The sequence below is a fragment of the Eulemur rufifrons genome, chromosome 8, assembly GCF_041146395.1.
Source record: "Eulemur rufifrons isolate Redbay chromosome 8, OSU_ERuf_1, whole genome shotgun sequence".
Taxonomy (NCBI): domain Eukaryota; kingdom Metazoa; phylum Chordata; class Mammalia; order Primates; family Lemuridae; genus Eulemur; species Eulemur rufifrons.
Genome location: NC_090990.1, coordinates 74,432,529 through 74,445,193, shown reverse-complemented (window position 1 = coordinate 74,445,193; position 12,665 = coordinate 74,432,529). Strand labels below are relative to the sequence as shown.

The 12,665-nt window shown below is 34.3% G+C and overlaps 1 protein-coding gene across 1 annotated transcript in view; it reads left to right on the top strand.

Annotated features, from left to right (window-relative positions):
• Positions 1 to 12,665, top strand: part of ARHGAP29 (Rho GTPase activating protein 29) — a 77,097-nt gene that overhangs the window by 48,681 nt on the left and 15,751 nt on the right. The window contains exons 12-15 of the mRNA XM_069480196.1: positions 358 to 495; positions 11,366 to 11,523; positions 12,084 to 12,223; positions 12,497 to 12,601. Of these exons, the coding sequence (XP_069336297.1) occupies positions 358 to 495; positions 11,366 to 11,523; positions 12,084 to 12,223; positions 12,497 to 12,601 (541 nt within the window). The remainder of the gene's footprint in view (positions 1 to 357; positions 496 to 11,365; positions 11,524 to 12,083; positions 12,224 to 12,496; positions 12,602 to 12,665) is intronic.

The following is a 12,665-nucleotide window of genomic DNA, read 5'->3' as shown; positions in this document are numbered from 1 at the left end:
TATTATTGATGAAATATAATTTGATAGATAAACAAATTCTGTAAGATTATATGGAAAATGGTAAATATAAGTAGAAAATGCTGGTTTTAAATAGAAATGGACATTTATTTTATAGACAAATAATATACTAATTGTAAATCATACTTGACTGTTCTTTAAAGTCAAGTGCCCTTGAATCACTGACCAAAATAGATTATTTGTTATCTTTAGAAATATTCTATTGAAAACAGAATATTTCAGAATATTCATGAGTAAAAGCTTTTTGATCATTTAAGTTTAGCTTTACTATAGTAAGTGTTTGTTGTAAAACATAAATGGTAGTAACCAGTGTTATTTTTTTCTGTGATATTCCTGAAGGTAGAAGAAGCAAATGAACTGTACAAAACTTGTGTGACAAATGTTGAAGAAAGACGAAATGATCTAGAAAATACCAAAAGAGAAATTTTAACACAACTCCGGACACTTGTTTTCCAGTGTGATCTTACCCTTAAAGCTGTAAGCGATTTCTTCAATGTTTTGAAGGCAAGGGGGAAGAAAAGTCTGTGTATCTGTAGAAGAGAAAGGGATACCTGATAAGTCATGATTCTTACGGGATTTAAATTCTGAGATTAATGAAACATGTTGAGTTTGAAAATTAACTTTCATTTTTTCATAGTGGTACATAGTTTGAATTACTTTTTATCTGTCTCCCCCTATTTCCCCTGGATTGATGATTTGTTTGATTAAAACTGAAGTCTGAGAGTTTGAAATTGCCTCTAAGCCATAGTCTTTCTTGGCTTGATAGACAAAATTGAGTTAACCCCTGAAATTTCTATCAGTGCTCTGAGATCTTGTCTTCAAAATTTGAGTAAACTAAATATTAAAATTGAACCCAATGATTTATTTGAAGACAAAGCATCCTGCCCTCAAATGTTTTCATTTCCTCTTTAAAGTGTTTTTTTTTTTTAAATTACTTATAAAACCCTGTTTTTGGTGTATAGTCTAAGTGTTTTAATGCAAATAAATACATGTAAGTACCACCACAATCAGGATTCAGAACAATTCTTTCACTTCAAAGTAATTCCTTTATGCTGCCCTTTGTAGTCAAACTCTCTATCCATCCCTAACCCCTGGCAAGTACTTTGAGATTCATCAATGTTATGCACGTATCAACAATTAATTTCTTTTTATTGCTGAGTAGTATTCCATTATATGACTGTACCACTGGTTCAGACATTCACTAGTTGGACATTTATGTTGTTTCCAGTTTGGGGTGATTATGAATATAAGAATATTTGTATTTTTAGGATGGTAAATACCTAGGAGTGGAATTACTTATTGGTGTGCTAAATATATGGTTACCTTTATAAGAAACTGCCAAACTATTTTGCAGAGTGGCTATAATATTTTTCATTCTAACCATCAGTGTTTGAGAATTCTAGTTGTTCTATGTCCTTGGTATTTGTCAGTTGGTGGTACTTTTTAAATTTTAGCTGTTCTAATAGGTGTGTAGTATTATCTAATTGTGGTTTTAATTTCTGTTTCCAGAATGACTAATGATACTGAGTTTGTAGTTTGGCTATAGTTTAGGCTATTTTTTTTTTTTTTTCTGAGTCGTTTGTTTTATTGTTGAGCTTGCATGTATTTTCTCCCATTCTGAAGCTTCTCTTTTTATTCTTTTAGTGGTGTCTTTCAGGGAGCAAAAGCTTTTAATTTCGGTGGCATCCAATTTATCAGTTTCTTCTTTTATGGGTCATGCTTATATCTAAGAGCATTTCACCTAACCTGTGGTCACAACTATTTCTCCTGTATTTTCTACTAAAAGTTTTATATATAAATACATGATCCATTTTGAGTTAATTTTTATGTGAGGTGTAAGATATAGGTTGAGGTTCATTTTTAGCATTATAGGTGTTATACTAAAATTATACCTGTGGGATTATAACTTATGGAGATGACATGGAGAGGTCAATGCCATTAAAAGAAGAATTTATTATTTACATTTCCTGAGAGAAGGGGACGTGTCAATCCTTGCATAGCCACAAGGGAAATACCAAGTTTGGCAAGCATAAGCAGGAATGAGAGGAAAGCTGAGTAGAGTTTTTATTGGGGTTTCCTCAGAAAAGGCAAGGCAGGCAAGATAAACATTTTAGGATTGGCTAGTTGAATAATTCCAGTGGGCTTTCGGGCACAAGAATGGTCTCTAGTTGCCTGATACCTGGATCTGGGATAATTTAGGGCAGAGAAAATAATTGGCTTGGTACGTAAAAGTTAGATAAGAAGATGGTTGGGGCTGTAGACTTGGAACTTGTTGGTTTGCATAGGAAAGATGTGATCCTAACTGAGCCCTTCCTTGGCTGTCTCTAAGAATTGGCTAGCCCAGGGAGGAGCAGTCTCTCCCTGGCAAGCATGCTTGTTAAGATATCAAAATACTGTAATAGAGAAAATTAAAAACATGGTTAATACAGATGGCCACTTGTTTCAATACCATTTGTTGAAAACACTATGTCACTTTCATTAAATTGCCTTTGCATCTTTGTCAAAAATAAGTTGACCGTATTTGTGTATGTCTATTTCTGTATTCTCTATTTTGTTCCATTAATATACTTGTCTATCCTTTTGCCATAGCCCCACTTCTTACTCTTGCTTTATAGGACTTGTCTTAAAATCAAGGATCTTCCAACTTGATTGTTTTTCAGAATTGTTTTGAGTTTTTAATCCTTTGACTTTCCATAAAAATGTTAAAATCGGCTTGTTTATAGGTACAAAAAAACTTGCTAACATCTTCATTGGAATTATGTTAAATTTTAGAATGGAGAGAATTGACTTAACTGAAGTTGTCCAATCCATGAACATAGTATGTCTCTTCAGTTATTTAGGTCTTTGATTTTTAAAAAATCAGCATTTTATAGTTTTCTACATATAAGTCTGTCAATTTATGTGTGTAAATGTATTTATAGATCTCATTTAATTTCAAATTCCTATTACTCATAGTCAATATTTAGAAATACAATTGATTTTTGTATGTTGATCTTGTATCTTGCAACTTTACCAAACTCACTTGTTTTAGGAGTTTTTTGTAGATTCCTTTTGGTTTTCTACATAGAAAATCATGTTACCTGTAATTAGAGACAGTTTTATGTCTTCCTTTCCAATCTGTATTCACGTTATTTCTTTTTCTTATTGAACTAGCTATGGCTTCCTGCACTTTGTTAAAAAGGAGTAGAGAGAGCAGACATCTTTGCCTTATTCTCCATCTTAGGGGTAAAGCATTTAGTCTTTCACCATTAAATATGATGATAGCTGTAGGTTCTTTGAAGATGCCCTTTATCTGGTTAAGGAATTTCCCTTTTTTCTAGTTTTCTGAGAGTTTTATCATGAATAAATGTTGGATTTTATCAAATGTTTTTCTGCATTATTTGGTATGATCATATAATTTGTCTAATTTAGCCTGTTAGTAGGGTAGATTACATTGATATTTGAGTGTTGATCTAGCATTGCATTCCTGGAATAAGGCCTTCTTGGTCATGATGACTTGTTTCTTTTACATATTGTTGGATTTATAATATTTTGTTGAGTATTTTTTCTTTTTCTTCTCCATTAGGGAAAGATATGTCTTTTTTCTTTCTTTTCTCTTTTCTTTTCTTTTCTTTTCTTTTCTTTTCTTTTCTTTTCTTTTCTTTTCTTTTCTTCCTTTTCTCCCTTCCCTCCCCTCCCTTCTCTCCTCTCCCCTCCCCTCCCCTCCCCTTCCCCTCCCCTTTTTAAAGTATCAGGGTAATTCTGGCCTTATATTTAATAAAATTATTTGGGAAGTGTTTCCTCCTATTCTGTTTTCTGGAAGAGATTGTGTCAGTTTTGTGTCTTTTCTTTTTTAAATGTTTGGTAGCATTCCCCTGGTGAAAGTGTCTGGTCTCGGGGGTTTCTTTTTTGTCAGTTTTTACTATGTATTCAATTTCTTTTGATACAGGCCTATTCAAGTTAATTATTTCTTCTTAGGTGCATTTCAGTAGTTTGTGGCTTTCATGGAATTGGTCCTTTTTATCTAAGTTGTTGAATTTGTGTGCATAGGGTGTTTTATAGTATTCTCGTGTCCTTTTAATGTCTCCGTGGGCTGTAGTAATAATATCCTCTCTTTCATTCCTGTAGTGATAATTTGCATCATCTTTTGCTTTCTGTCTCTTTGGTCAGTCTGGCAAGAGGATTTATAAATGTTATTGATGTTTTCAAAAAACAGCCTTTAGTTTGGTTGATTTTTTTTTTTTTAATCTGTTTTTCTTTTTTCAATTTTATTGATTTCTACATTTTTTAAGTTTCTTAAAGACAGAAGCTTACATTGTTCATTGAAACCTTTCTGCTTTTCTAATATAAATATTTAATTCTTTAAAACTCCCTCTCTAAATAATACATACAACTATTATGTGCTCATAAAAATTAAAAATAAAACTTTTTTAAAAAGACTCAAGTCTGAACATCAAAACAAAAAAAAATTCCCCTCTCTAAGCACTGCTTGTCTGTATCCCACAGATATTGAAATGTTGTATTTTCATTTTTGTTCAGTTCAAAGTATTTTCTGATTTCCCTTGTGACTTCCTCTTTGACCTGTGGATAATGTAGAAGTATGTTTAATTTCCAAGTATTTGAGGATTTTCTAGACATCTTTCTGATACTTCTAGTTTAATTGATTTCTAGTTTAATACCATTATGGTGGAAAAAATATTTTGTATGGTCTCAGATCTCTTAAATTTGTTATGGTTTGTTTTATGACCCAGAATATGAGTCATAAACAAGCAGAAATAAGTAAAAAGCAGAAATCAATAAAATTAAAAAGAAAAAATAGAGGAAGATTAATGAAACTAAAAGCTGTTTCTTTGAAAAGTTCAGTGATGAATGTTCCATGTGTGCACTTGAAAAGAATGTGTGTTCTGTTGTTGAGTGGAGTCTTTTGTAAACATGAATTAGTTCCTGTTAGTTTAAATTGTAATTTATTGCTTTTATGTTCTTGATGATTTACTTTTTATTACTGCTAGCAATTACTGAGAAAGAAGTTTTGAAGTTCTAATGTATTGTGTATTTTTAGTTCTATCAGTCTTTGTTTTATATATTTTGAAGTTTTGTTAGTTGCTTACATATTAACAATTATTATATGATCTTGGTGAATTGATCCTTTATCCTTATGAAATGTCTCTTTATCTCGGTAAATTCCCTTGCTTTTTATTCTATTTAATATTGATACAGCTATTTCAGTTTTCTTTAAATTGTTTTGACCATGGTATATCGTTTGCCATTCTTCTATTTTTAATTTTATCATTATATTTAAAATGAGGTTTTTGTATAGCACACAGATAGTATATACTTCCATCTTGATTTTTTTAAAACATCTATTTTGACAGTCTCTAAGTGTAGTGTTTAGACCATTTATATTTAACGTAAATATATGCTCAGATTTAGGTCTACTATTTTCTTTCTTTTCTGTTTATACTCTGTTTCCTTTCATCTTTTTCTGTTTTGCTGCCTTCTTTTGGATGAATTGGTAATTTTCTAGTCTTATATTTTAATTTATTTAATTTGTTGGTTTTCTTACTATCTTTATATGGTTTTTTAAAAAAATTGATTGCACTAGGGATTGATATATATGTGTGTGTATGTATGGGCACACACATATATATACACATACTTTCTCTTAGTTTTTCATAGTCTGCTTAGAACTAGTATTTTACCACTTCAAGTGGAATGTAGAAACATTACCATCATGTAAGTCCCTTTACCCACTCTGGGTTGTAATTGATATATGTGTATTACATGTATATATGTTGAAAACGGCACCAGAGCATCTTAAAAATTTCTCTATTAAAAGTTATACATATTATGAAGTTAAGAGGAGAAAGGTAGTCTGTTTACCCAGATAGTTACCATTTCCGTTAATTATTCTTTCATTCTTATGGTTCCATCTTCCCTCTGGTAACATTTCCCTTTTGTCTACAGAACTTCTTTTATCATTTATTTTATAGCAGGTCTGCTGGAAATGAATTCTCTTGGTTGTCTTTCATCTTGCATCTGTTTTATTTTATCTTTTTTTCCAAAGCACATCTTAACTTGATACAGAATTCACTTCTTTTCTTTTACGGCTTTAAAAATGTTGTTCCACTGCCTTCTGGACTCCATAGTTTCTTGTGAGAAATCCACAATTATTTGAATCATTGTTCCTCTATGTGGTATGTGTTGTTTTTCTTTGAGTGCTTTCAAGACTTCTTTTTCTTGTCTTTGGTTTTCCACAGTTTGATTAAAGTGTATCTGGGCATGGTTTTTGCTGTTTTGAATTCATTGAACTTGATTCTGCAAGTTTGACTCTTACAAAATTTGGTAAGTTTTTAGCTATTGTTTCTTCAGATTTTTTTTTTTTTTTTTGTAGCACTCTCTTTCTCCTCTTCCTCTGAGACTCAGTGACTCTAATGCTAGACCTCTTTTATTCTCCCACAGGTCTGGAGGTCTTCTCTGTTTTTTCCTCTTGATTTTTTGTTGTTGTTGTTGTTGTTGTTGTTGTTCTGTTGATCTGTCTTCAAGTTCACTGACTCTTTCCTTTGTTATCTCCATTTTCCTATACAGTCCATCCAGTAAATTTTTTGTTTTAGATATTTTTCAGTAAAATTTCCTTTTGTTTCTTTTTTATATCTTCCATTTCTTGATGAGACTTCTGTCTTTCCATGTTTCAAAATTGTTTGCCCTACTTCTTGCAACCATCATATTAGGTTGGTGCAAAAGTAATTGTGGTGTTGGCATTGTTGGCATTAGCTATTTGTGATTGGAATACATTCTTAAATAGATGTGGTTATGTTATACATCATTTTAGTCTGTATTTCTTTATTTTTTTGCTAATGAGTTATTACTTACTGTTTATATTATTTTAGACTATGGAAATGATGTTAGACAAAAAGCAAATATGAGCAAATTTTTTTTTCTTTTTTTCTCTTTTTTTTTTTTTGAGACAGAGCCTTGCTCTGTTGTCCAGACTAGAGTACCATGGTGTCAGCCTAGCTCACAGAAACCTCGAACTCCTGGGCTTGAGTGATTCTCCTGCCTCAGCCTCCCGAGTAGGTGGGACTACAGGTGTGCGCTACCATGCCTGGCTAATTTTTTTTCTATTTTTAGTTGCCCAGCTAATTTCTTTCTATTTTTAGTAGAGACGGGGTCTCACTCTTGCTGAGACTGGTCTCGAACTCCTGACCTGAAGTGATCCTCCCGCCTTGGCCTTCCAGAGTGCTAGGATTACAGGTGTGAGCCACAACACCTGGCCTCGAGCAGTTTTCTTATTCGAGTTCAAAATGGGTTGTAAATCAGTGGAGACAACTCGCAACAGCAACAACACATTTGGCCCAGGAACTGCTAGTGCATGTACGTGTAGTGGTGGTTCAAGAAGTTTTGCAAAGGAGATGAGAGCCTTGAAGATGAGGAGCGCAGTGGCTGGCCATTGGAAGTTGACAATGACCAACTGAAGCTGATCTCTTACAACTACATGAGAAGGTGCCGAAGAACTCAATGTCTACCATTCTAAGGCCATTAGGCATTTGAAGCAAATTGGAAAGGTGAAAAAACTCAATAGGTGGGTGCCTCATGAGCTGACCGAAAATCAAAAAAATCGTTGTTTTGAAGTGTTGTCTTCTCTTATTGTATACAACAAAGAACCATTTCTTGATTGGATTGTGACATGCAACAAAAAGTGGATTTTATGTGACAACCAGTGATGACCAGCTTAGTGGTTGGACTGAGAAGCAGCTCCAGTCCAACTGGAGCTGAGAAGAAGCACTTCCCAAAGCCAAACTTGTACCAAAAAAAAGTCATAGTTACTGTTTGGTGGTCTGCTGCTGGTTTGATCCACTAAAGCTTTCTGAATGCTGGTGAAACCATTGCATCTGAGAAGTATGCTCAGCAAATCCATGAGATGCACTGAAAACAGCAACACCTGCAGCCAGCTTGGTCAACAGAAAAGGCCCAATTCTTCTCCACAACAATGCCTGACCACACGTTGCACAACCAATGCTTCAAAAATTGAACGAATTCAGCTACAAAGTTTTGTCTCATCCGCCATATTCACCTGACATCTCACCTGACTACCACTTCTTCAAGCATCTCCACAACGTTTTGCAGAGAAAACGCTTTCACAACCAGCAGGTTACAGAAAATGCTTTGCAAGAGTTCATCAAATCCCAAAGCACAGATTTTTACACTTACAAGAATAAGCAAACTTAACTTCTTGTTGGCAAAAATTATGTTGATTGTAATGGTTCCTATTTTGATTAATAAAGATGTGTTTGAGCCTAGCAACAATCATGGTCTGAACCCGCAATTACTTTTGCACCAACCTAATAATAGGTTTTAGAGTCTTCATGTGATAATCCCAATATCTAAGTCATCAGCATTGGTGTCTGTTTATTTCTTTTCTCTTGTGAGTTGTTGAGATTTTCTTGGTTCTTTATGTGAGAAGTAATTTTGGATGATATTCTAGACATTTTCAATATTACTCTATGTGACTCTGGGTCTTGTTTGTAAACCTGTATTTAACATTATTTTTTTACATCTTTAGCAGGCATTTGATCTAGTTAGATTTACTTTCCAGATCCTCTTCCCAGTCTAATGGCCAGGAGACTGATGTCTACCTATGCTGTGTTTCTCCAGGGCCAAGTGTGGGGAGGATAAAGAGAAAAAAGCAACAGGAATTTCAGACCCCTCCCTTTTTAGACCACACTTAATCTGGTCATAAAGGAAAATCCCTTCAGAGTTTTAGGTGTCTCTTCAGCTGCTACTGCTGTCACTACTGCTGCCGCGAATTGTGTCTTAGGGATTTGTACTGGATTGGGGACTGGGCCAGGAGAGAAAGCAAACGTGCAAAAGAAACCAGGGAATTTCCCCTACTCTTTCAGTCACATCTTCTACCACCACTGCCCCTTTTTGTTCCTTGGTCCAGAGAGGACCTCTCGTGGAGCTCTTTCTGTCCAGGCTTCTTTGGCTGTCTTTGAGTAGGAGCCTAGCATGGGGCATAGGCAGGAAAACCTGACTGGGGGGGTGGGTGAGAAAACATATCACTGGATTAGTCATACTTTGATTGTAGCTCCATCTGAACCAGAAACCTTCCTTAAAATGTTTTTGGGTGTTTAAATTTATGTCTCTACAACTATTGTGTATACATAATAATTTAAAATTAAAAATCAAAAAAATTATATCTCATTCATATACCAAATTTTGATTAATTAATATGTGATTAACTTACAGAATCATAAAATGACTTAAAAGAATTATAAAATCCAAGGATTCAAAATTTCCTTTTATAAATCATGTAGGGTATTTACCTTTGACAAATCCCTTCACCTTAATAACATAGCTAAGATTGAATATACACTTGCCAGTATATTAAGCCCTTTGTCTACATTAACTCGTTTAATTCTCACAAAATCCTATTAGGCTTTTAGCTCCATAATGAGAAAATTAAAGTTTAGAAAGCCTTCTCAAAATGTGGTCTTTGGACCAGTCACTTTGCCATTACTTTGGGAGCCTATGAGGAATGCAGAATCTTGGATTTCAACAGAGACCTTTGGAATCATAATCTGCATTTGAACAAGATCCCCCAGGTGATTCATTTGCACATTAACTTTTCCAAAGCACTGGTTTAAAGAAGTTATAAATAACTTGCTGGAGGGCACCCAACATGCAAGTTACCTTTAGGGTCAGGAGTATAAGCAGTTATTTTTAGTTGGAGGGTGCCCTGACAGCCAGTTGCTGGACTTAAACTGTACCATATGCAGATTGAATTTCCTTTGTTCCTTGAAGGAATTAGGGCACAAATAAACTATTTTGTTTCATGAATTTTTCAAGTAATATTTACGCTGTTTTGTGCATTTTTCAAATACTATTTATCCTTAGGGAAATACCTGTCTACATTGGAAAGGACTTAGAGGCTAATCAGAAATTGAGCGTATCATCTGGTATGTCAGGAGAGATGAAGAAGAACCATGGCAGTCTCTGAATAACATTAAGCTAATTGAAATTTGGCATTCATCCACATTGCTTCCCTTAAATACATTTCCCCACACAGGAGCCAAAGTGGCATTTATTTTTTTTTATTGTTTATTTCATGTAATTTTAATTTATTTTTTGAGATAGGGTCTTGCTCTTGCATGCGGGCTAGAATGCAGTGGTGTCATCATAGCTCATGGCAACATCAAGTTCCTGGACTCAAGTGATCCTCTTGTCTCAGCCTCTGGAATACCTAGGACTACAGGCATGCACCACCCACACATAGCTAATTTTTAAATTTTTTGTAGAGACAGGGTCTTGCTATGTTGCCCAGGCTGCTCTCGAACTCATGGCCTCAAGTAGTCTCCTGCCTTGGGCTCCCAAAGTACTGGGATTATGGGTGTGAGCCACTGAACCTGGCCCAAAGTAGCATTTTAAAGAATAAATCAGATCATGTTTTATAGGTTTGCTTCAAACCCTCTACTGGATTCCCCATTGCACTTAAATTCAGACTCCTTATCATGGTTTAGATAACTGCTTCCCTTTCTGGCTTTATCTCAAACTTCAGCTCCACCTCTTTCAGTGTGCTTCAGCCATATTGACCTGTCATCAGTTTCTTGAGCATGACAAACTCTTTCCCATTCACTTTTGCACTACCTCCTTCTTTTTGTTTGGATTAGTCTTCTCCCAGAAGCTTTGCAGTGGCTTTATATCAATCAGATCTCAGGTCAAATGTTACCTCCTCAGAGCGCCCTTCCCAAACCTACGACATTGAAAATACCCTTGCATAAACACATATCTTGTCATACTCCATAATTTGACATTCTTATAGAGTATTTCAGTACCAGATATTATCTTATTTACATGATCTGTTACTTCTCTCTGATACCACTTCTCAGGATAACATAAAGGTCCCTGGGGACCGGGATCTTATATGTTTGCTATTATATACCCAAAGCCTAGGTTTTTGTGAACATCAAATTAGTTAAATTGATATAAACCTCAAAGAATGGGTCTGGCATATTGTATGCACTTGTCAACTGCTATTATTGTTATTGTTACTATTTAAAAAAACAAAAAACAAACACATCCTTCTCCTAAAATTGTGAACCAGTAGGGATATGGGTTTGTTGTTGTTGTTTTTTTAACTTTTCAGTTTAAAACCAGTTTTGTTGGAAATGACGGCTCCTGAATATTAGATTAAAACTACCTTCCCCCTCCATCTTGATTTTCCGCAACATCAGACAACACAGTATGCTCAGAATGTATTCAGTATTGTATGCTTTGCTGTATGGCTTTTTTAATTGGTGCTGTCATTGAAATAAATTAATATTTGTATAGCATATCTATATATGTCTTTGGTCTCTGTTTGTGACCATAGGTAACAGTTAACCTCTTCCAGATGCAACACCTGCAGGCTGCCTCCCTTGCAAACAGTTTACAGTCTCTCTGTGATACTGCCAAACTCTATGACCCAGGCCAAGAGTACAGTGAATTTGTTAAGGCCACAAATTCAGCCGAAGAAGAAAAAGTTGATGGGTGAGAATTACTATATAAATTAAGAGATAAAACATTTATTGCTAAGTTCCTGTCTAATATAAGATGTCTTTTCTAATGTTGTCAAAATTAACTTTAAAATTTACCGAATATTTTTAATGTTATTTTTATGGCTTCTAAGTAGATACATTTAAGGAATAAATGTAATTCACTTGAGTAGAGCTTTCCATTTTGACACATTCCTCAGTTCTTTGTGATCTAAAAATCTTTTGGAACTGGCAAATGATGGCCATACATATTTTGAATGTCCACAGAATATAACCTACATTTTCCATGAGGTTATACTAGAAAAGTTTAACCATGACATGAATTGTTTACTGCACTTTTGCTACACCTTTCCATGTTTCCACTGTCATAAGTACAAATAACAAAAGTTTTATTTACATCTCCTATAAGAAGCTGAACCGTGTAATATGGCTTGTTCTTAATATTTGGTTTAATTACTCTATCTACATTAAGAGATTTTTCTGAGCATAAAAGAGACTGATTAGACATTCTTCTGAGTGCTAAGTTTCATTTGATTTTTTTTGGTTTGTTTTTAGGAATGTAAATAAACAATTAATACATAGTCCCCAAACTTCTGCATACAGACCTTCCAACTCTTTAGAAGATGTTGTGCGCCTTCCTGACAGTTCTAATAAAATTGAAGAGGACAGATGCTCTAACAGTGCAGATATAACAGGTAGTTTTCCACACTAAAGAGAGTGCTAATTTACAAAAGATCACATAGTTTATATGTGATTGTGAAATAAGTTGGAACTCTGGACTTTAAAGGTCAGGCCTTAGGTTGTCAGTTTATGAGATCTTCTTCATAGTTGTAACTACCATGATTGTCTTAAAGTTGATAATTGGTCATTGTTAAAGAAATTTGAATTGTTTCATTTTATAGAATGTCAGTATTCTGTCTTACCAATTCCACCTCTAGCCAAGTTTGACTTTACTCTTTTTCTTAAAGGTCCTTCTTTTATAAGATCATGGACATTTGGGATGTTTAGTGACTCTGAGAGTACTGGAGGGAGCAGCGAATCTAGATCTCTGGATTCGGAATCTATAAGTCCAGGTACATAAATGTTTAAGTCTAGCAGTGAAAATTCAATGAAAGATTAATCCTCTTTCTGAATATT